The sequence below is a fragment of the Mytilus trossulus genome, chromosome 14 (genome assembly GCF_036588685.1).
Source record: "Mytilus trossulus isolate FHL-02 chromosome 14, PNRI_Mtr1.1.1.hap1, whole genome shotgun sequence".
Lineage (NCBI taxonomy): Eukaryota > Metazoa > Mollusca > Bivalvia > Mytilida > Mytilidae > Mytilus > Mytilus trossulus.
In genome coordinates, this window is record NC_086386.1 from 71,105,335 (window position 1) to 71,131,494 (window position 26,160).

The following is a 26,160-nucleotide window of genomic DNA, read 5'->3' on the forward strand; positions in this document are numbered from 1 at the left end:
AATGTTTTGTCTCTCATATAGTAATCAAATTACTTGTGTTTTGTGAAAAATTCACATTGACTTCAATTGAAAGACTACCAATCGAACCCAGATTAATGGATTCAATGATATAACTGTTAGACAATAGGTAAACCAGTTTACTATAACTGAGTTATATAATGCACATATTCCCTCCATGACTCATGGCTTGTTAATCAGATACTGCTAACCTTTCCTTAAAGCACTTCAGTTTTTAGTTTTGTTGTTTTATTTCAATTTTGTTAATCCAAAAGCAGTACTTTTACAAAAAAAGTAGAACATTTAGGAATCTTAATACAAAACACACTACTTAGAACGTTATAACTATATAAATGCTAAAATAAATTTAAATACAATTAGATTTCAAATTTTTATTAATTCCCAATACTCTGTGGCTCCGTATCTTGGACAATCCACTGGCAATTTTCAGGCAACTGAGGCACATCCTTTTGGCTTTGATTGCCAATTGTCCTTTTCTGTAAAAGCCTTAAACTGGCCTTTGAACACACATTTTTGTACGCAATGTCAAGTTTTGCCTTGTAGTCCTTGAATTTACTGGACTGCCAGGATGGTTGATGAGTTATGAACCCATCCTGGCCATTCTCCTCATCTGAAGACATGTAAGCGGGCTTCATGACTTCCATTATTTTTGCCTTCTTGTTCATACCTAGCTCCATTTTGTCTAAAGCACATAGTCTCCGTTTTGCTTTCTGAAAAGAAAAACATTTATGGTTATATTATCATTGTTCAATGTATGTTTGATATCCAATTATTTCTTTAAATTGTAAAAAGCTATTGAATAGTGAGTAAAAATAAAATTGAGAATGGAAATGGGGAATGTGTCAAAGAGACAACAACCCTATCATAGAAAAAATCAACAGCAGAAGGTCACCAACAGGTCTTCAATGTAGCGAAATATTCCTGAAACTGGAGGTGTCCTTCAGCTGGTCCCTAAACAAATATATACTAGTTCAGTGATAATGAACGCCATATTTATTTCCAAATTGTACACAATGTTTTGATTTTATGAATTAAGGATTTAAATTTGTTAAACTGAAAATAAGAATTTTTATAACATATGATTTACAACATTGTGACACTGTTTACACTTGACGACTATAGAATGGATTTGTTATGTTTTATTACACACCAAAACTTCCATATAAGGAGATTTAATCCTAAACAAATTAAACTGATGACAGAACTACAATCATGTTATTCTAATTACCTCCTTTTTCCTTTCATATGCTGCTCTCCTTTTCTTCTCTCCGTCTAATCTGTCTTTCTTTATGGCTGTCTCCTCTTGTCTCTTTGTCAAAAAGTATCTTGACAAGGCACCTTAATAAAGAAAATAAGAGAGTAATAATTAAAATAAATTTCTAGTTCTTTACAAAATATATCTTTTAGACCTAAGATTATGGCTGCGACATTTAAATGTCTTAATTAAGTAAAGGAATTTATTGGTGTATTATAAAACTTGACCAATTCACACACAAACAAATAAAAGGCTGAAGGACTTTAATGATTTGTTTGTGAGTGACTGTGTACAGTTTATACACTAATAAATTTCTTTAAAAAATTGTTTAATCCTTAATATAATTCTTTAAAATTGAAGATTAGGAATGTATTTTTTCACATTCGTAACTTCTATCACACTTTTAAAAAATCCTTGCACATGAATATATTTTGTTGGTTTAATACTGTAACACAAAATATGTACTCCATGAAATTTGCATTCTGATTAAAAAAAAACACTAAAAAAACCTGAATGATTATGACTCAAACAAATTTTTATCATTTGTTTATTATTTAACTAAACAATTAATGTGAAGTGAAAATATATGTTGTTAGTGTACATCTGGAATGTGTCATTATATCACCACCATTTTATGTGGTGCATTATGTTTGAGCGCATTACCAATACATTTGCACGCAAAAAATCATTATGTTTGCGCGCAGCTTTTCATAACAATTGCATGCATTTATTTGACAGGTAAACTCAGGTAAGCTTTGGCAATAACTCCTTTTTATCTATAAAAAGTAAAATCACAAAAATACTGAACTCAGAGAAAAATCAATTTGAAAAGTCCATAATCACATGGCAAAATCAAAAAACAAAACGCATCAAAAACGAATGGACAAGAACTGTTATATTCCTGACTTGGTACTTAAATTTATTCAATTATTTTAAGTTAAAGGACCCTTTCCATTTCCTTGACTCAGTCACTCACCCACGAGGAGTTAGAATTGGATACAAGCAGGATAAGTTAGTTGCCTTACATTCTATCAATCTGAAAATGTTTATACTCATCACATACTAATGATAAATAAATATATGATTAAAATATATTTTCAAAGTTAATGGATTTTATATTATTCATTTTTCATTATATACTCTTTTTTACTTGAGTTTACCTGTAAGATAATTGCGTGCAAATGTAATCAAAAGCTGTGCGCAAACATAATTAAAACATTTTAATTCCCAAATGTGCGCATACCTAGTATGCACATTTTATTAATATTGGGTACAAAAAGAAATTCAGTCACAGTGTCTATAGAAAAATAAACGAGTCAAGAATTTGAACAACTACCAGAAGTCCTCTTAACCAATCATATCAATGTATTCCCTAATATGAAAATCATATAGGAATTATTGAAATATAAAGTTTTTAAAAATTTTAAAATGTGGACAAAATTTGTTTTAAAATGCACTACTATCACTACTTACAATTAATTACAGTCTGGTCTGAATAGGCTGAGTTCCAACCTTTAACAAAATTGATAATGTAATCAGACATCTCCCTGTTGTCAGCATCATTTACCCTACAACATGTACAATACCAAAATGTAATTATTTTGTGTCTGATAGACTATATAATAAATTCATACAAAACATATCATCTGTAAAACACAGCCATAGAATGACATATAGTTTCAGAATAAATGAACATGGCAAACACAACTATCACTACTGCTTTTATAAATTAAAGAAATAAAATAGCAGTTGAACCTTCAATTTCTGTTTTTAAAGGAAGTATGGTGAAACCTAAGCTATAATTTGCTATAAAATCAAAATAAATAAAATTCAAAGTAAACGAAAAATATTATAAAACTATATTATATTCATTTTATTTGATATTATTTGAAGGAGACCACCTTTAATAACTGGGAAGGGACATTTTGAAAATGAATAATCCAGTCTGTTGATAACTGAAAATAGTTATAAATGAGCCCCCTTCATATCAACTCGGCCGATTCTGCACCCTCATCTAACTAGGAATAGAAATAGAGTAGCGGATTCTACAGAGGATTGCCAAATAAAATGAGACCATGGGCTTGATAAGATTAAATAAGCTGTTCTCTAACCTACAGGACAATGTACGATTTAGTTGTTTAGAGGGACAGAACACCTAAGGGAGTTAACTCAGCTGATTTTTTTAATAACATAAAAAAAAGAGATAACAAGCTTTTCCATGTTCAACTTTAGTGTTTTTCAAACTGCTATATAATAGATACCATTTAACTGTCACCACTTATTTCAAACTTGAAGAGACATAATTGAATGAAAGAATGAAAATAATACTGATTTTGCGATGGATTTTGCTGTCATCTTCAGTATTTAGTCACTTAATGTGGATTTCTTCATAAATTCTGGATTCTCATAAATTCTACCTATAACTTTTGCACTAGTTTAAATCTCGGTCTATTTTTGTAATTTGTTCTTACATACTTTTGATTTTTTAACTCTGTATGCTTACATTGCCTATGTAAATTTTAAAACTGTTTGTATGCACATTGAACGACAAATTTATGTGATGTATACAAATTTTATGACGTCAGACACTCAAGTCAATCCATGTGTTCATAGATAGATGTTTTTGTGTTCTGTTAAATTGTCCCTTTTAAAATTGTTATGCGATGATGACTGATGTACCCATATTTTGACTATTTTATTAATTGTGACTGTAACGCATCATGTAAATATAACGGAATTTGATGAGACTTTTATTAAAGAGAGAGGTTTAGCGCTATAGAACAAGGTTTAATCCACCATTTTCTACATTTGAAAATGCCTGTACCAAGTCAGGAATATGACAGTTCTTGTCTATTCCTTTTTGATGCGTTTTGTTATTTGATTTTGCCATGTGATTATGGACTTTCCGTATTGATTTTCCTCTGAGTTCAGTATTTTTGTGATTTTACTTTTTTCTTCAAATATGAAGACATTAATATAAATTGTACATGTGCTCACCGTTTTCCTTCAAACTGCCATTTCAAACCTTGCCGTACACCTTCTTTATACCCAACTTTAACAGCATTCTGAAAATACATTGAAATAAATTCAAATAAAACAATTTGCATATTTCATATGTGAGGTAATATATATTTGTGCTTTATATATTCATCATGAACTATAATATATCTTTTTATGAATATATATGATATTTAGATAGAATCTAAATCAGCCTTTTATATAAAAAAAATGTACTTGTATCCTTTAAAGTATAGGCACTTGTAGCTTTGACACATTCCCCATTTCCTTTCTCAATTTTAAATGTTACAAACATGTATGATTAATTTTGATACAGTTTCTTTTAATATCATTATCATGGAACTGGAAGCAATATTATCACAATTTTTGAGATTTATAAGTATCAAATCATGATTATTTATTGGACATCATATACAAACCTTCATTCCATTTGGCACTTTAATATCAACTGGCTTTTCAGTTGTTTTTTTAATCTTTATTTCCATTTCAATGGTCTTTATTCTTTTAAGAATCTCTTGCTGATTTTCTAATACTTTCAGCAAGAGTTGTTGTGTACCTTTCAAATAAAAACATACTTTTAATGATATATTTATGTTTGGCAATAACTTTGTTCATATATATAGATTTTTACATTGATACCAGTGGATTATCATATTTATCCAATCGAGATAGTTGAATTATCAATTTTAAAGTCCGAGCCGTTTCGGCGAGGACTTAAAAATTTATAATTCAACTATCGAGATTTGATACAGTTTCTTTTAATATCATTATGTGCTAAATTTGAAAAAAAAATGTGTCAATTATATTAGATTCAATTTATTGATTTTCCATTTTTTTCTTCCTTAGAATATTTTTAGCTTACTATACTATGTACTAGTATACAGCATAGGTTTTACTCATTGTTGAAAGCTTTACTGACATGACTGCACTATATTTACAATATTAAAGTTAAAAAATAAACATTCACATAATTTTGTCACTGTTGAATATGGTTGTCTCATATCTATTGTGTCAACAACAGAGTGATCATTAACTTACTCTATATACTAATCTAATAAATGTATCTAAATAAGCTTGTGACTTGAATTTAAAAAAAAATCATTGTATGTACTGTTTTGTTTTTTAAAGGAGCTGTCATTTGAATTTTAGGGGGTGGGGGTTGAACCCTTTTTTTCACTGTAATCTCTGACCTGCCTATTTATTTTTTCACTCTATTCAGTCCTGGATTTTTTTATTTGCTGATATATAAATATCTTGATTTTTCTATAAAAAAAAAGAGAAAAATATTTCGATCCCAAATATTTAATAGATAGACAAAAACATTGCAGATGAAAAATAAAATAATATTCTGACTGACACCCCCCCAAATTTCCCCCTTGAAATTAAATGGTTGGTCCCTAATACAATATAACAGATGCACTCTTACTTGATGTTCCTTTTGTCATGTTTGGTGATGGTGTGGATGTGTTAACAGAGTGTCTCGTACTTGGTGTAGTTGCACTGTGTGATGATGATGCAGGCCGGTTGAGCATTCTTGCAACTGGTTCTTGACACCTGCGGGCTGTTTGAACTGGAGGTGTTAAATCAGCTCTATGCACTGCTGCTGTGACTGTCTGCCTAGCTGGGGTGGAACTACATGTATATGGAGCAGTTTCCATACTTGTACTGTCATCATCACTGGCATTATCCTCATCTTCAATTTGATTTAAAACTTGGTTAACTGACAAGTGTCGAGTATTCCCTGAAGACTGTCTGAAAGGAGGCGGTTGGATGTCATCCTGTATAAAATTAGAATAAATAAGCTCTCAACCAATTTTATGAAATGTCTAGGCATGCATGAATATGATAAAAAAAACACAGGTATTCCTAGCAAATAAAACAGTAACAGGCTTATTTTTACTTACATAAAGTTTACATTAGCATTTGGTATATACACACTGATACATGTATGCATGGCTTAATATTAAGTTTTATAAATAGAATTTTAATAGTATAAAGACAATTTTTATCTTTTACATATAAAAGGATAAATAAATATCATAAACTGTGAACTGTGTACATAATCCTCATAGTGTATATATATTGATAGATTGATATTCTATACTAACGTTGCGGTGGTGGAACAATTTTTTATTGTTTTATTCCATATAACGGAGGTGTGCCTAGATTGCCAGAAATTCATAGGATACAGATACAGATTGGCAATCATACCATATCTTCTTTTTTATATAATTTAGGAATACAATAAATAAACCAGTGTATCATCATTGATCATTTTCAAATGCTAAAAAATAAAGCCATGAAAACGCACACATTTCTGTAGTTTATCCTGACATAAAAATATTTTTCATCCTGTTTTTTTTTGGCCAGTTGCTCATGTTGCCATTTTTTACTCAAACTCTTGTCCTGCTTTTTTTCAAATTTCATCCTAGCCCCTAATAGCTGTCATGGCTGTCTTAATGAGAAAGTGTGGCGAAACGACTAGGGACGATTGTGCATTATATTAACGTGTAACAGGAATTTTTCCTTGTTTCGAAGTAGCTGGATCCATATCCTTTATATTTGAACATACTAAAAATCCTTTATTTGGTTCCGGTGCGAAAACCTCCGGAAGACGATTGTTTTTCAATGGAAACGTGAATCTAACTTTCGTCCCTCTTTTGTTATGTTCACTCCTGTCATTGATAGTCATGTGACTCCCATATTTGTTTATTAAAAAAGATGGCGCTTGCCAATGGCCTAAGTGGCGCAAAATTCAAACGGTCAGCCTTGTATTTGTCGTTATTAACCTGAAATCATGACAAAAATGGAAAGAAATGGGGATAGTTTAAAGAATGTTACACTTACTGTTGAACTTATACTGTCAGCCAGACCATCGTGTTGAAGATCATCGTCCTCCTCACTATCAAAGTTTGGTAGTTCTGCTCTGCTTCTCTTGATACCCTTCTCCTGTCGTTGATTCTGGACTTGCGTTCCTGATTCATCATCTGATATTTCTGACAAATCGCTCATTTTGTCTTGACTTTCTCAATTTGTGCAACAATATATTAAATTAATAATCTGGGAATGACTCTATGATAATCGAAGCATGATAATGGCGCTTGTGATACAAATGAAGGCGATTCTAACGGCGGGCTTATCTATTAATCTGATTATCTTGAATCTTCAATATTGATGATGGTGATTGGCCAGAGATAAGGAAACAACCATGCCATGTCCATTTACGGAATGGAAATTTCCAACAACGTGGAAAGAAGACTCAGAAAAGGCGCCATCAATTTTTCAGTTCACATTTCATGATCAGACTGCTATCACTTTGATACTTGTAAATTGTAAGTATATGAAAAAATAATAGTTTTATGTTAACTTTGTAAAATTATTTACAAATTTCAATGTTTTAAACAATATTTATATGTTATGTCTTTGTTTTATACACAAACCACATGCAAACAATTTACATTGTATGATTTTTTTTGGAGTGTGCATGCTTGACCTCCAAACTAAGATGAAAGCCAATACATGTGGATTTAAATACCATGTTTATGTACATGTATAAAATGATAAGCATGATTGTATAAGCATGATTGGAAATAATTAGATGTACATTTATATGTATCTACAGGGTCAGGGGTGTGGAAATACATACATGTACAATGTACTATGCCAAATACATTTGAACAACCAGACAAGTAACTTTGTCAGCCTTCTGGCAATGGAATGATTCTGGTTCGCCCTAGTTTCTGTTTACCCTAATACAAAAATGTACCTGTTCGCCCCAGATATGTTCGCCCTGACCTCCAATGTACATGTATCCTATTTTTTCAGTGTATGCTTTTTAAATAAAAAAGAAAGATATAATGTTACCATGATTCATGACACAAAATCAAATTATACATGTACATTTTGTATGTACAAAAATGTATCTACATCATACATGTCTGAAAATATCACAAAAGACAAAGGAATAATGCTTTTATTGTTGTTCTTCATCTTAAAGTAACAGTGAGGCTTTTCAATTGTTAGGAGCGAAAACTATCAATTCACAATTTTTTTTAACAATTACTGCACCAGAAAAATTCCTAGTGAGAACCCTTACATATATATATTGCATGCCTATGAGATGGTAAGTTTGACTTGTTTAAAAGACTACAGTAGAGCTAATATAAACATGTACATGTAATTTTGATTCACATTAGTAATTGTAAGTTCACCCGGTTTATTTCAGATTTTTAAGGTGGTTTTATGTTGTGTCACTTGCGGTTCAAAGAGTGAAAGCGTTTGATTGTAGAGCAAGACTATATATAAGGTAATTAGAATAAACAATTTTTTATATTTATTTGATGAGGTACATTTTTGTACATGTTGTGTATATGCATTTTGAATGTTAAATGGTTAAGCTACACAAATTTTATTCCTTGTTCTAAGGACCTGGCCGCACCTTTTTTTTCTCAACAGGAAAAAAATGTTTTCATGTTCCTGCATCCTGAAATGTACATGTAATCATGTGACATGTCCATTTGTCGCACTGTTTTTTTGTACATATTGTAAAAAAATAACACTTGTTTTTATAAACCACTGTCTTACTCATATAAAACGATTTTTATACCCCCATCAATATTATACAAATATAGCCTTTGTATGAGGTCGATACAAGGATACATTGACCTGAAAGAAGTATATTGACTGAGGACGAAGTCCGAGGTCGATATACTTCTTTGGGTCGATATATCCTGTATTCTAATATGACGTCCTTCAAACGCTTTGAGTACACACCCGTGGTAAAATTTGAATATATTGCATGGGCTGTTCCGATCGTACTCCCACATCATATGTTTTTTTATGAATGAGTTTCGCGACGTCATAATACGATGACGTTAGAATATGAGCATTTTACGGGAAAATACACGCTTGAAAAAACGAAAATCATCACAACATGGCAACGTAAACAAACAATGCTAAAATGTGTTATAAGCCATAATTGTTTAAACATTTAAGACATATAAGTAAATTATCATTTAAAATAATTCAAAACTATCTATATGCGTTATTTTAAATAGTTTAAGCATGTCACTAATTCAGTTTGCTCCGTTCTTTGACGCCAATTTGATAGTGCGTTTATTTATGGGAATGGCAAATATTTGCCTCCACCTAGAGCGCTTCGATCCAAAAGAATTGCCGTATTTGACCTATTAGAATCGAAATAATTCATGGGGGCTTGAATATATCTAGATTTTACCACGGGTTGTCCCTTTATGCCGATATTTTACCCCTCGCTATCGCTCAGGGTAAAATATTTGTCATAAAGGGCCAACCCGTGGTAAAATCACGATATATTCAAGCCCCCATGAATTATTTCTTAATTGACCTCATACAAAAGCTATATTTGTTATATTATTAATTTCCGATCATATTTGTATCAAAATTGTCATTAAGGTTTGTTGGAATTTTATAGATTTTACATTGTCGCCTTGACAATAACAACATATCAGTTGTTATTTCATTTACCTTTTTTTTTTTGACATCTTATGTAATTGAAGATTTTTTTCGTCAAATAATCGATCACAGATATCATGTGTTTCAAAATGTTAAACAATATCCTGAAATTCATTACATGACGTCACAAAGTATATCGGTTTTGCTATCCGCTGTTTTCTCTCTACCTTCGAAAATATAGTTTAACATGTGACTATCCCTAAACGAATCAAATTTGTTAAAATATACGAATTAATAATATTATGTTATACAAATGTTCGGCGTCCTCTTTCCAGTGTCTGTCTGTCCGGCGTCCACATGTCGCACCATAGCATGAGATAGGATTTATACTTTTTGAGTTTCAGGACTTTTTAACTAAAACAGGGGTGTATATTTTTTACATGTCACACTGTATCTCTAAAAGGATTTCTAATTATTGCTATTAACTTCACACACTTCTTAAGGATATTAATCCAAAGACATGGCTAACTTTTTATGACTGTACTTGTGGTCAATACTATTGCTAATCTTATTTGTGTTCTTTATTTCAGAGTATTATATACAAGGTTTTTCATTGAATTAACAACCGAGGTTGCTAGAAACATGGAGCTTGAATGTTGAAAAAGAGTGTATTATGAAACTTTGCTTCATGTACTTGAACACCCTTGGTAAGGTTTAAAACATATTTAAGATCAAATTGAGAATGGAAATAGGGAATGTGTCAAAGAGACGTTAACCTAACCAAAGAGCAGAACACAGCACAAGGCTACCAATTGGTCTTTAACACGGAGAACATCATACACCCAGAGTTAACAAAAAGGTGTACTAGTTCAGATAAAATTAAAGCCATAATAAACTCCAAAACATATAAATGATATAAAATTTAAAAAAAAACATAGAAGACCTACAAAGGACAGAGGTGCCTGAATTTGGACCTTCTGAAAAATGTGACATTAATTACACTCAAAATGACTTGTTTTTATTTTATACTGCATGTACCTGTGTTTATTTCCAAAAATATAGTAATATAGCTATATTTTGTATAATGTCAATTTAAAAAAAAAAGTATTTTCCTGACATTGACCATATATTGTATATTTATTAGACAGTTATATATGAATATGATTAAGATTAAAGAATATATTTCCTAAAAATATATTTACATGTTTAATTATAAACGACTTCTTCCATATTTTTTTATGTAATCGTTTGTATTTAAAGTTATTTGTTATCTGTCGGACCCAGTACTTTGTATGCATAATACAAGAAGTACATAAGATATATTAATCATTTAATGTGAGGTGTTTTTTTTTACGAATCATAGATGTATAATATTTTGTTTGCCTAGCGACAAAGTGGGGTTGTGGGATATGTGAGTGAACTTACTAAGGTTCTTTAATCTTTATTAGTTTCAGAATTATACCTAATTTTTTTTGCATTTCCATGGGTAAAAGCAAGAAAAATAAAGCTGCTGTAAAGGCCAGAAGTAAACAACGACGCATATACAAGAAACAGAGGTAAGGGAGATCTAACGTAAAGATGATTCACTGCATGGATTATATAATGATATCATATTTACTATTGAGTTTTTAGCTCACCTGGCCCGAAGGGCCAAGTGAGCTTTTCTCATCACTTGGCGTCCGGCGTCCGGCGTCCGTCGTCGTCCGTCGTCCGTCGTCGTCGTCGTCCGTCGTCGTTAACTTTTACAAAAATCTTCTCCTCTGAAACTACTGGGCCAAATCAAACCAAACTTGGCCACAATCATCATTGGGGTATCTAGTTTAAAAAATGTGTGGCGTGACCCAGTCAACCAACCAAGATGGCCGCCACGGCTAAAAATAGAACACAGGGGTAAAATGCAGTTTTTGGCTTATAACTCAAAAACCAAAGCATTTAGAGCAAATCTGACATGGAGTAAAAATGTTTATCAGGTCAAGATCTATCTGCCCTGAAATTTTCAGATGAATCGGTCAATCGGTTGTTGGGTTGCTGCCCCTGAATTGGTAATTTTGAAGAAATTTTGCTGTTTTTGGTTATTATCTTGAATATTATTATAGTTAGAGATAAACTGTAAACAGCAATAATGTTCAGCAAAGTAAGATCTACAAATAAGTCAACATGACCAAAATGGTCAGTTGACCCGTTTAGGAGTTATTGCCCTTTATAGTCAATTTTTAACCATTTTTCGTTAATTAAAGTAATCTTTTACAAAAATCTTCTCCTCTGAAACTACTTGGCCAAATTAATCCAAACTTGGCCACAATCATCGTTGGGGTATCTAGTTTAAAAAATGTGTGGCGTGACCTGGTCAACCAACCAAGATGGCCGCCACGGCTAAAAATAGAACAAAGGGGTAAAATGCAGTTTTTGGCTTATAACTCAAAAACCAAAGCATTTTGAGGAAATCTGACATGGGATAAAAATGTTTATCAGGTCAAGATCTATCTGCCTTAAAATTTTCAGATGAATCGGTCAATCGGTTGTTGGGTTGCTGCCCCTGAATTGGTAATTTTGAGGAAATTTGCTGTTTTTGGTTATTATCTTGAATATTATTATAGATAGAGATAAACTGTAAACAGCAATAATGTTCAGCAAAGTAAGATCTACAAATAAGTCAACATGACCAAAATGGTCAGTTGACCCGTTTAGGAGTTATTGCCCTTTATAGTCAATTTTTAACCATTTTTCGTAAATTAAAGTAATCTTTTACAAAAATCTTCTCCTCTGAAACTACTTGGCCAAATTAATCCAAACTTGGCCACAATCATCTTTGGTGTATCTAGTTTAAAAAATGTGTGGCGTGACCTGGTCAACCAACCAAGATGGCCGCCACCGCTAAAAATAGAACATAGGGGTAAAATGCAGTTTTTGGCTTATAACTCAAAAACCAAAGCATTTTGAGGAAATCTGACATGAGATAAAAATGTTTATCAGGTCAAGAACTATCTGCCCTGAAATTTTCAGATGAATCGGTCAATCGGTTGTTGGGTTGCTGCCCCTGAATTGGTAATTTTGAGGAAATTTTGCTGTTTTTGGTTATTATCTTGAATATTATTATAGATAGAGATAAATTGTAAACAGCAATAATGTTCAGCAAAGTAAGATCTACAAATAAGTCAACATGACCAAAATGGTCAGTTGACCCCTTTAGGAGTTATTGCCCTTTATAGTCAATCTTTAACCATTTTTCGTAAATCTAAGTAATCTTTTACAAAATCTCCACTGAAACTACTAGGCCACAATCATCTTTGGGGTATCTAGTTTGAAAAATGTGTCCGATGACCTGGCCATTCAACCTAGATGGCCGCCACGGCTAAAAATAGAACATAGGGGTAAAATGCAGTTTTTTGCTTATAACTATAAAACCAAAGCATCTAGAGCAAATCTGACAAGAAGTTAAATTTTTAATCAAGTCAATATCTATCTGCCCTGAATTTTTCAGATGAATTGGACAACTGGTTGTTGGGTTGCTGCCCTCCAATTGGTAATTTTTAAAGAAATTTTGCCGTTTTTGGTTATCTTGAATACTATTATAGATAGCGATAAACTGTAAACAGCAATAATGTTCAGCAAAGTAAGATCTACAAATAAGTCAACATGACCTAAATGGTCAATTGACCCCTTAAGGAGTTATTGCCCTTTATAGTCAATTTTTAACAATTTTCATTAATTTGGTAAATTTATGTAAATTTTTACCAAATATAGTTCTCTGTTACTAATGGGCAAAGTTCATGATAGATATAATTGTAAGAATCAAAATCGTTCAGTAAAGTAAGAACTTCAAACACATCACCATCACCAAAATACAATTTTGTCATGAATCCATTTGTGTCCTTTGTTTAATATGCACATAGACCAAGGTGAGCGACACAGGCTCTTTAGAGCCTCTAGTTTTGTCATTATCTTAGATATCAATATAGTATCTAATAATATCTAATATTTAATACATTCAATTATGTTTTAACCCTTTTTTTACATGATTTTCAAAGTATTAGCAAATACAGGTGAGCAACAGAGCCTCTAGCTTTTTAGCTCACCTGGCCTAAAAGGCCAAGTGAGCTTTTCTCATCACTTGGCGTCCGTCGTCGTTAACTTTTACAAAAATCTTCTCCTCTGAAACTACTGGGCCAAATTAAACCAAACTTGGCCACAATCATCATTGGGGTATCTAGTTTAAAATTGTGTGGCGTGACCCCACCAACCAACCAAGATGGCCGCCATGGCTAAAAATAGAACATAGGGGTAAAATGCAGTTTTTGGCTTATAACTCGAAAACCAAAGCATATAGAGCAAATCTGACAGGGGTAAATTGTTTATCAGGTTAAGATCTATCTGCTCTGAAATTTTCAGATGAATCCGACAACCCGCTGTTGGGTTGCTGCCCCTCAATTGGTAATATTAGGGAAATTTTGCTGTTTATGGTTATTATCTTGAATATTATTATAGATAGAGATAAACTGTAATTAGCAATAATGGTCGGCAAAGTAAGATATACAAATAAGTCAACATGACCAAAATGGTCAGTTGACCCCTTTAGGAGTTATTGCCCTTTATAGTCAATTTTTAACCATTTTTTGTAAATCTTAGTAAACTTTTACAAAAATCTTCTCCTTTGAAACTACTGGGCTAAATTAAACCAAACTTGGCCACAATTATCTCTAGGATATCTAGTTTAAAAAATGTGTGGCGTGAACCGGCCAACCAATCAAGATGGACGCCATGGCTAAAAATAGAACATAGGGGTAAAATGCCGTTTTTGGCTTATAACTCAAAAACCAAAGCATTTAGAGCAAATCTGACACGAAGTTAAATTGTTTATCAGGTCAAGATCTATCTGCCCTGAAATTTTCAGGTGAATCCAACACCCGTTGTTGGGTTGCTGCCCCTGAATTGGTAATTTTAGGGAAATTTTGCTGTTTTTGGTTATTATCTTAAATATTATTATAGATAGAGTTAAACTATAAACAGCAATAATGATCAGCAAAATAAGACCTAAAAATAAGTCAACATGACCAAAATGGTCAGTTGACCTCCTAAGGAGTAATTGTCCTTTATAGTAAATTTTTATCAATTTTCATTAAAATTTGTAAATTTTTTCTAACATTTTCTACTGAAACTACTGGACCAAGTTCATTAAAGATAGAAATAATTGCAATTGTAAGCAGCAAGAATGTTCAGTAAAGAAAGATGTACAAACACATCATCAGCACCTAAACACAATTTTGTCATGAATCCATCTGCGTTCTTTGTTCAATATTCACATAGACCAAGGTGAGCGACACAGGCTCTTTAGAGCCTCTAGTTATGATGTAACCTTAAACAGATATTTTGTTTGGCCTAAGCTGAAACTACTGTTGGATAAAATAAACTTGTTTATATATTGTATTTTATTATTTTTTTAGATATCTGAATAAAAAAAGAGAAAATGAAGAGCAAGTGTGTGAAATAAATAATGTTGAAACAATTGAGAGCCCACAAGAAAGAAAAAACACGCCAAAGAAACATCAGGCATTAACAGATACAGATGAATTTTACAAAGAAATGAATGATGACCCACTCTTCTCCAAAATGGTTCAATACCAGAAAAGTAAACGTTTTTCTGCTTTCTTGCACAACCGGATGCAACAAAAGAATGTTTAATTATAATTGATAAGAAAATTTTCATGTTTATTCCCCTGTTTTGTAAACTATGTTATTTTCAGTTTACTTTCTTATTTTCCTACATTAAGATATTTAAATATACTTTGTTATTTTCAATATCATACTTTGTAATATCAATAGCAACATAAACATTGTAGCACAATGCTTTTGTAACTTTTATATTTCATTTGACAATTGTATCTATAGCAAGTAAGATTTTTTGAAAAGAAAATATTGAAACAGTTATTTTGCATTCAAAGGGACATTTTGTTGAAATCTGGTCTTGTTAAATGGAAAGCTTGCACAGGATATGCACCCTGAAGCAGCAACCTCTAGCTTATGGAAAGCTTGCACAGAGACATGCACTCTGAAGCAGCTACCTTTACTGGATGGAAAGCTTGCACAGGACATGCATTCTGAAGCAGCTACCTTTACTTATTGACCAATTTCTACAATAATCACCATTTTTATTTTTCAAGTTTAAATGGAACCACAGGCTAAAAGGTCTAGAATAATTTGTAGTGTTTGTAATGAAGAATTTTCTGATAGGCATTTTAAAAGACATGTACTTGAATGTAAGAAATTAGATTTTGATAACACTTTAAACCAGAATAATGACTTTCAAGAGAATGATATTTGTAATAATACATTTGATGATCCAAATTGTATAAGTGATGATGAAGAACAGATAGACTATAATAAATTTTTCAGTAGCCATATTAACTGTGCAGAATTGCAAAATTTAGATGAAGAAGATATACGTTGCTTTTTTGATAATGATTCAGATGATAGTTTTATTGATTCTGTAGATAATTTTTCTGATTATGAACTTTCTGAGGAAGAAAGTGAAATAAATACAAATGATAGCATGGTAAATAACCTTAACAGAGATACCCTTATAACAAACGAGACATACTGGTTTTGTCGTATGTTAGTGTTATGGCAGTGTGTATATTATATATCTGACTCAGCTGTTGGGTTTTTATTAAAAATTTTATTTGCTTTTTTTAAACTGTTTTCTGTAACTTCTGAACAGTTGAAAAGGGTGTGTATAACTTTTCCAAAAAATATGTACATGATGTCAAAAATGCTTAGTAAAGACACTGAAAATTTTACAAAATTTGTGATATGTGTAAAATGTTTTACATTATATGATTATGGGGAGTGTTCTCATATTCTTGAAGGTTTTGTTGTAACCAAACATTGTTCTCATGAGGACTTTCCGAACCACAGAATGTTACATCGAAGAACTGTTTGTAATCAGGCTCTTCTAATCGGGGTTGAGAGAGGACCTTCCATAAAGCTCATTCCATATAAGATTTACTGTTATAAATCATTGAAGGCCAGTCTTCAAAAATTTGTTCTTCGTCCTGATTTCGAAGAAGTTTGTGAAAGATGGAGGTTCAGAGAGCAGAGAGATAACATTTTACAAGATGTCTATGATGGTAGAATATGGGATGACTTTAATGGGAATAAGTTTAATTTTTTCTGTGAATTATGGATTAATGTTGAATGTTGACTGGTGGCAACCCTATAAATATACAAATTATTCTATCGGTGCAATATACTTGATTTTCTTAAATTTACCTAGGGAAGAAAGGTTTAAAAGGGAAAATATGATTTTAGTAGGTGTGATTCCTGATATGAAATCTGAACCTCCAACAAACACTTTTTTACTTCCTTTAGTTAAAGAACTGAAAACAGCTTGGTCAACAGGATTTTTGTTGTATTCATTCAAATCACCAGCAAACTTGAAATGCTTTAAGCTTGCACTTCTCTGTGTTGGATGTGATGTGCCAGCTAGTAGAAAACTTTGTGGATTTCTTGGTCATTCTGCAACCATGGGATGCAATAAATGTAAAAAAGAATTTCCAGGAATGGTTGGAGAAAAAAACTATGGTGGATTTGATAGATCGTTATGGTCAGAAAGAAAAAATCATACTCACAGGGAAGAATGCAAACTCATTCTAGAAAGTACTAGTAAGGGAGACAAATTGAAGTTAGAAAAGCAATTTGGTACAAGATATTCATGCCTTCTAGAACTGCCATATTTTGATCCTGTGTGTATGACTCCCATAGATCCAATGCACAACTTGTTTCTTGGTACTGCAAAGCATATGTTTAAGATTTGGAAAACAAAAGGACTCTTGAATGATGAAAAATGCAAAATGATTGAGAATAAGATCTTGCTTTTTAGTTGCCCATCAGATGTTGGAAAGCTACCTAAAAAGATATCTTCTTCAATGGGATCTTTTAATGCCGATCAGCTTAAGAACTGGACAATTTTGTTTTCAGTTTATGCTTTGAAAGGAATTTTACCTGACGAACACTTAGAATGCTGGAGGAAATTTGTACTAGCTAGTAGGAGATTGTGCTCGAGATATTTATCTGTTGGAAATGCCAAGGTTGCTGATCGACTTTTGTTGGACTTTTGTAGAATGTTTGAAAGCCTTTATGGTGACCAATTTGTTACACCAAACATGCATCTTCATGGTCATCTTCTTGATTGTATTTTAGATTATGGACCAGTATATTCATTTTGGTTGTTCAGTTTTGAAAGGCAAAATGGAATTTTGGGATCTTATAAAACCAATAAAAAAAATGTTGAAGTGCAGATAATGAAGAGATTTCTTGCTGAATCCAGAGCAAGAGATAAAGATGAGGTCATAAGTCCAAATTTTGCACAGCTGTTTGAAGAACTATCTGGCACAGTCGGGGAAAGAGGAACCTTAGCCGAAATAAATTGCTTGCAGCAAGCTAGTCTAATAGAAAGGTCATCACTTAGTTGTAATATAGCAGATGTTCCTTGGGATTTATCTGAAGGTATTTTTGTACACAAACCTAAATCTGAGTCATTGTGTGACGAGGATGCAAGAATTTTATCTGATTTTTATAGTACTTTATATACTTCTGAATTTGAAATTTGTAGATCATACCAAAAGGCTAAAGAAGCCTATTTACATGGTTCTATTTTAGGATCACAATATAGTAGAAGTGTGAGGTCTTCGTATGTAATGGGATTTTGGTGTGATGATTACGGTAGCATTGAACTGGAGAATAATGATTTCAATCCTTCTCCCGGACAAATTGAAAAGTTTCTTATACACTCTATTATTCTAAATGGTACAATAAAAACTCATTACTTGGCAAAAGTACGTTGGTTCCAGAAGTTGGAAGATCGAATTAGACATTTTTATGGGAAGCCAGTAGAAGTTTGGTCTTCGAATTTGTACAGACAAAATGGTTCTGCATCATTTATTCCTGTTCATAGAATTAAATGCAGATTTGTGTTTGTTAAGACAGAATTGTTTAACAAAAATGTTTTGGTTATTTCACCTAGAGAGCGTTATATTTTATAACATAATGTTACATTTATTTACTTATTTAGAAAATTTATATGACTATTCTTTATTGTATGAGGGTTCAAACAAGATGATAATGAGACAATATTAGGCTTGGTAAAGTTAGTGTTTTCAAGAAATGTTATTTGCAATAATATTAATCCTATCTGTAAACATTTAAACAGATTTTTGTTTGGTTTAATGGAAAAAAAGAATAGAGTTTTAGCAGTGTTAAATTTTACTAACTTAATGCTAAAATAGTTTTAAGGTAGATCATCTCAAAATAAATGCTTATATCACAATCTGTGATTTTAATATACATGTAGTAGTACACAATTTATATGCAAGACTTGTTCTTAATTTAAAAAAGTTATCCATTGTATCATTTAGAAAATTTTAATTATGACTGAATATTTGGTTTTGTAAATTAATATTTTTCAACTGAACCATATAATGAAGATGACTCCTATATCTATTTTTTTTTAAAATGTTTATGGATTTTTTATTTTGCCTTTAGTAGAATGAAATTAACGAGAAAGGTTGCACCACTGTTTTATCATTTCAAACTTCATCTGGTAGATTTTTTTGTATTTACGAATTGTGTTCTTAAGCTTCTGTCAAGGAAACAATCTCCTGTAAAAAATCTATACAATATTGGTCAACTTTGTACACACCAAAGCTTGAAAAATAACAAGGAAACCAATTTGTTAATTATATAAAATGTACATTTTGACTAAGTATTTTAAATTTCTATCTGAGGACAGAATAAGTGATGATCCATCTTAAAATAATATGAAAAGTTTGTGCAAAACCATTGACCATCAAAAGTTTGTGCAATAATATTGGTCGGTTCATGTCAACTTAAGTGAGGAATGTAAATAGGCATTTTTTTGTCAAAAAAATTATTTAATATTAAGGTTTTAAGCAATTTTAAGCCTTAAGTGAATAATTTTATTTATATGTATAAAGAAAAAGGGGTGGATACTTCTACCTTTGTATGTTCACATGACAGAAACATTTGTTATTAAAGTTTTTGATAAACATGTTGTAATCAAATATGAAAAGTACACCTTATCGAAATAATTGTAAATGAAATTAAATGAATACTCAGTGTAACTCTAATTGTTCTTATTTTTAACACAGTCATCTTCCATGTGTTATTGTAATCTTCTTATGAATTTAGAAAATGTGGTATGAATGCCAATGAGACAGACCTCTTTTCAATAGGGAAGAAATGACAAAAAAATCACAAATGAAAATCATGTAAGGTCTTAAACAATGAGCAAAACCCACAACCAAGTATTTCTAGAAATCGAAGGCCCTGCACTTAAAGATTAAAATAATAATTCAACAGAGAAACCAATTTAATGATTTAATCAAAAGGACTGTATGAACAATAAATTTGACTGGGTCCTTTTTTAGTTTATTCTAGATTATATGAAGACCAACTCAATTATGAAAAGTGCCACTAAATTCAAAAATCAACAATAGTTTATTTTATTAAATATATAAACCACAGTTTATTTAAATATATGGATATCAATTTTTATACGAAGATCAATGAACAAGGTATTGGATTTTAAACAACTAACAATAAATCAACTATTCAATGAAGAAGGATATAAACATATGGAGATGTGCTATGATTGCTTTTGAGACAACTATATATCAAATAAAGATCAATGTAAGCAATTAACAGGAAATTTAAAAGGTACAGCCTCCAATTAGAAAACCCATACCAGATAATCAGTTTCAAAAGGCTCTGATATGGTAAACGTGAATCAATTCAATTGAGAAAACTTTATAGTCCAATATGTAACAAAACAATTGGGAAAAAACAGGCGCCTGACTTGGGGCAAGCCTCAGACCGGTATATATACATGTGGCGGGTTAAACATGTTTGTGAGCAATCAACCTTCTCCCTAACTAGGAACAGTGGTTTTACAGTTAAACATAATCAATGAAAGGCAATGGAATATTGCAAGAAATAAATTGTCTGCTGCTACAACTGAATTTTAAAAAAAAATCTCTAAAAATCCAGTTAAACATATTTGAATAAAGATATGGAAAGGTGTAAAAGGTGAAGGGTTACATAAACAACTTTTCAAAATGTGTGAAAAGATGGAAGACAACCTTTTGCATATTTTCAAAAGTTAGAAAAAGGTGGAAGGTGATATTTAAAAATCTTTTTTCAACAACAAAAGGTGAAAGGCGGCATTTGTTTACCTTTTGTAGCATCAAAAGTAGCAAGATGACATTTTTAGACATTTTTACAACGACGAAAGATGAAAGACCACCTTTTGTTCTACGAAAGGTAACAAAATGTAAACTTCCAAAATGGATCACCTTTTGAGCACATTTTGGCTTCTGAAAAATATGAACAAAAGGTTCGTTTTCATGCAGTGAATTCTTTCTCACAAACTGTTATTGCTGACAGTTGCTTTGACAAATATTATGTGATAAACCCCTAGTGCCCAGGGATGGCAGATCATTGTCAGTCGGGGTCCAAAGTGGCAAAACCTAGATACTCCCAAGCCTTTTATCCCCGTTAATCAGTTATACTTGTCAATACTAGACAAAAAGATATTGAAGGCTTACGTATACCCATTATAGTTAAATACTTAATGTAGGTTCTATGAATTGTTGTTAAATTCATTCCTACTCAAATAGCCCCGTTCACTCTGTTACTGCGGGTTTATAATTATTCGTTGGATGCCAATTTTCGTGGATTTCGTGGATACAGATAAACCAAGAAATTGAATGTTTCACGAATGACAAATTTCATATAGGCGTGTATGCAGAACTTGACAAAACCACGATATCAAATATCCACGAACATACAAGTTTTCCTTTGTCTACGAAAATAGGTACCCACGAAAAAAGATGAATCACAGTTTATATTTCTGTTTGTATCCATCTGATGAGTTAAGCCTTTTCAATTGACTTGTATATTTCGTTTTTATGTTATACTGTCACAACACTGTCCAAGGTTAGAGGAGGGTTGAGATCTCTCTAACATGTTTATTTTCTCCACATTCTACATTTGCCTGTCCTAAGTAAGGAGCCTATAGTTTGTTGATGTGTTACATATTTGATTTTCGTTAATATTTTGTTACATATATAAGACCGTTAGTTTTCTCGTTTTTGAATTGTTTTACATTTGACATTTTTGGGGCCTTTTATACCTGACCATGCGGTATGGGCTTTGGTCAATGTTGAAGGCTATCCGTTGACCTTTATTTTGTAATTTGTGTTTCATTTGGTCTCTGGTGGAGAGTTGTCTCAGTTAAATCACACCACATCTTCTTAAATTTTAAGCAGTGATAATCGATTCCAGATACAAGGTTTTTCTTCAAATAACTCCTAATCCCAAAAAAACCCTTGTATTTTACCCAGTCTTGATTGCGTTATTTGTTATTGCTAACAGAGCATCTATAGATTATGGTTGATCATCTCAATGAAATTGATTTTCTCGCTTGAACTGGGACGGCGAAAGTGAAAAAAGCAGTCGAGTTGAGATGACAAATGATAATCTGTTTATTGCTATTTAACCTAAGGCGACGTTGTCAATTTCAGTGACAACGGTCACGTGCTCCCTTAGTTTCTAGCGATAATTTTCATTATCACTCTAATCCGCTTAAAAAGAAAATTATCAATCAGCAAGATCACAAGAAAATTTCATAAAATAGCGATAATTTATTATATGTTTAATATCTATTCCATTTAGAACATTATACACCTTCTATTATGTTGGGAATAACTGTACAGAATATGAAAATGATTAATGTATTACATAACATTTCTTCTATTTGTAACTTCTATAACACAGGAACTTCAATACGCTAACAGATAAAAATAATGTGCATCCTGGTTTTTCCCGCTGTTAGTTCCAATTATAATGTACATAAATCCCGCTGGTATTGTTCGCACCTGTCCTAAGTGAGGAGTCTGATGTTAAGTGGTTGTTGTCTGTTTATGTGGTTCATAAGTGTTTCTCGTTTTTCGTTTTTATATCGATTATACCGTTGGTTTTCCTGTTTGAATGGTTTCACACTAGTATTTTTTGGGGCCCTTTATAGCTTGCTGTACAGACATATTTAATGACTCAATTGTGTTTAAATCTTAATGTGCAGTTTTCTGCTCTTACAAAAACAGTAAAATAGTTATCAAAGGTACCAGGATTATAATTTATTACGCGTTTCGTCTACATAAGACTCATCAGTCACGCTCATATCAAAATATTCAGAAAGCCAAACAAGTTCAAAGTTGAAGAGCATTGAGGATCCAAAATTCCAAAAAGTTGTGCCAAATACGGCTAAGGTAATCTATGCCTGGGATAAGAAATCCTTATTTTTTCGGAAAATTGAAAGTTTTGTTAACAGGAAATTTATAAAATGACCACATTATTGATATTCATGTCAACACCGAAATGTTGACTCCTGGGCTGGTGATACCCTCGGGGATGCAGGGGCGTAGCTAGAAAGAAACGACGTGGAAGAAAGTTCAGCTGAGCGGAGCGAGGCTAAAAAATTTTGGGACCCTATTTTGCAGAATTATTTTTTTCTTCGGTTTTTGGTCATAGGACGGCTAAAAGAGGAGCTACATGTATATGAAGATAAAAATTTATGAATGTAAAACTATTAAAAAATCTTCTGAATAGAGTAACAAATAAACAACTCATATTTTTGATAAGAATTTACTCAAAATTGTCCAAAATCTGCTCTTTGGGTCTTGGAAGAAAGAAACTTCTCTATTACTTTGTCAATATTCACAATGAAATCCCGATGAATATGCAGAAATGCTATGTAACTGTCGTTGTTCATTGTTGATCGTACATTTGTTTTCAATAACATATGTAGTACCGTGACTGAAAGATCTCCATCATGGTATGGTAGCACTCGCGAGATGTTATAAACCAGCGTACGTGTCCGGCATCGAGCGACCTTCCCAATTGAATTCGTCAAAATTACATGACAGGTCAGTTTCGTATGTCTCAGACAATATTGAGATTTGTGATATTTCCTACATGATGATGAAGCAGAAACAGCGCAAAGAAGATAATACTTGAAACGACTCCACTTTCCAGTTATCTTATCATATGGTCTAAAAACGCAAAAAATAATAAGAATTTCCAATACTGTTTTGGCGTGGTTGCAGGGTGATTGGCTCCGGTAGTCTGTCGACCACTTCGCCTCGGCATATTTTCAACGATATCGAAGGGATCTAATAATTCTAATGCCGATTGGTTCATCTCATTCCAAACTGATGAACTATACACTCTGAAATATTCTCCAAAACTACATGTTATAATGTATATAAAGACTAAATATAAATTCAAATCTAGTAAAAGATACAAGTTACCTCCTGATCTTGTCATTTTTTTTTTGAAACGAAATGTCGTTATTTAGTGATATTTTATTAATTAAAAAGGTGACAACATAGTTGTTTCCTTTAACATTCAATTTATAAATTTTGATTTTACCATTTCTTTTTTGCATGCCGAATCAATGTACACGCAACTGAGTGCAAGTGTATATGGAGCCACGATCTTTTTCTGCATGACTCGAACAGCTTCATCAACACTTGTAACTATATGTTGTCAAACTAATATCCGGGACACCAACAGTCTCCGACGTTAAACAAATATTATAACCACAATAGTCTAAGATAATACATGCATCACGCGTCGCTGTCCGATTCCGATTGACAACTCATTTCTCTCTCTCTCTCCATTTTTTTTGTGAAAACGACGTGGATGCACGTGCTGTCGTGCCTCCGGGTAGCTACGCCCCTGGGATGGAACGTCCATCAGCAGTGACATCGACCCAGTGGTGTAAATAGTTATCAAAGGTACCAGGATTATAATTTATTACGCCAGACGCGCGTTTCGTCTACATAAGACTTATCAGTGACGCTCATATCAAAATATTTATAAAGCCAAACAAGTTCAAAGTTGTAGAGCATTGAGGATCCAAAATTCCAAAAAGTTGTGCCAAATACGGCTAAGGTAATCTATGCCTGGGATAAGAAATCCTTAGTTTTTCGAAAAGTCATATAAAAAAGAAGATGTGTTATGATGCCAATGAGACAATTCTTCACAAGTGACCAAAATGACACAAAAATTAACAACTAAAGGTCAACGTACGGACATAAACAATGAGCAAAACCCATACCGCATAGTCAGCTTTTAAAGGTCCCGAAATGATTATGATAAACAAGTCAAACTAGAAAACTAAAGGCCTTAATATAACGAAAAACAAATAAGTAACACATAAACAAAATAACAACCACTGAATCACTGACTCCTGACTTGGGACAGGCACATACATACAGAATGTGTTGGGGTTAAACATGTTAGCGGAATCCCAACCCTCCCCTTACCTAAGACAGTGGTATAACAGACCACAACATAATAACGAATTATAAAAATCAGTTGAAAAAGGCGTAACTCATCAGATGCACAAAATTCAAGTGGACGAGGCCGGTTACTATACATCTGAACAACAAAAAGACACTAGGTTCATATCTGAGATTACTCGCAGTTATCTGACAGCTAATTCACAGCCACTTACAACCAATTAAAAAAATTCATGCATCTAAGACTAAATTACTTAAAAAAATGGAGAACATAACCCATCAATGTATGGAGGGTTTTCATTTTCATTTACAATTGTGTTCTGTAGTCAGTTTGATGTGTTTTTAGCGTTTGATTTTGTCATTTGGTCAGTGAATTTACGATATAAATTGTAATGGGCGTTCGGTCTTTTTGGTATTTTTCTTTTGGAGGCGCACAACGAATATTGCTGTAGATAAACCTTAAAATATAGTTTTATTATTTATATGTGCCGTATTTAGCACAACCTTTTTGAACTTTTGATCCTCAGTGCTGTACAACTTTATTACCTGTTTTGAATTTCGAATTTTTATATCTGTGCGTCACTGGTAAGTCTTGTGTGGACGAGGCGCGCTTCTGGCGTATTGCATTTCAAACCTGGTACCTTTTGTTAGCTATAATTCATATGTGTCTTTGTCTAATATTTTCTCCTATTTATTTGTATTGTAGTCCTGTAATGTTATGTTGTCATTTTAATATTATTAATATTGCCATTTAAGCGGGAGGTTTGACATGCAACAAAACCAGGTTCAACCCACCATTTTTTTTCGAATATGGCCATTGTTAAATTATAGTTCGTTCCTGAATATATTACATTTTTACGTTGTGTTTCCGTTGTGTCGTTTGTTTTCTCTTATATTTGAGTGTGAATTCACATTACTATAAGACGTGTCACGGTACTTTTCTATCCCAAATTCTTGTATTTTGTTTTGATGTTATAAATGAGTTCTCAACTAAAATTTGTAATTCTCATATGCTAAAAGAGAATTTTTTGACAATTTTTGAATTTTTAAGGTAAAATT

The 26,160-nt window shown here is 32.3% G+C and overlaps 3 protein-coding genes and 1 pseudogene across 4 annotated transcripts in view; 3 read left to right on the plus strand and 1 right to left on the minus strand.

Moving 5' to 3' along the window:
• LOC134697155 (uncharacterized) overlaps positions 1-26,160 on the plus strand; it is a 121,468-nt gene that overhangs the window by 39,760 nt on the left and 55,548 nt on the right. The gene's annotated exons all lie outside the window — the stretch shown is intronic.
• Positions 1-26,160, plus strand: part of LOC134696848 (E3 ubiquitin-protein ligase TRIM33-like) — a 36,111-nt gene that overhangs the window by 1,582 nt on the left and 8,369 nt on the right. The gene's annotated exons all lie outside the window — the stretch shown is intronic.
• On the minus strand, positions 393-7,410 carry LOC134696849 (uncharacterized). The gene is made up of 7 exons (XM_063558803.1): positions 7,139-7,410; positions 5,718-6,069; positions 4,711-4,847; positions 4,271-4,338; positions 2,747-2,841; positions 1,247-1,356; positions 393-728 (listed from the first exon to the last, which is right to left on the minus strand). Exons 1-7 carry the CDS (start codon positions 7,301-7,303, stop codon positions 393-395), a joined length of 1,263 nt encoding a protein of 420 aa, XP_063414873.1. The 5' UTR covers positions 7,304-7,410.
• LOC134695800 (uncharacterized) lies at positions 7,366-19,860 on the plus strand (annotated as a pseudogene).

Coding starts and splice junctions, on each gene's coding strand:
- LOC134696849 (XM_063558803.1), bottom strand. CDS start 7,303: ATGAGCGATTTGTCAGAAATATCAGATGATGAATCAGGAACGCAAGTC. Junction 2,842..4,270: donor TGGCAGTTTGAAGGAAAACG/GTGAGCACATGT, acceptor TACATGTTGTAG/GGTAAATGATGCTGACAACA. Junction 729..1,246: donor CATATGAAAGGAAAAAGGAG/GTAATTAGAATA, acceptor TTTTCTTTTCAG/AAAGCAAAACGGAGACTATG.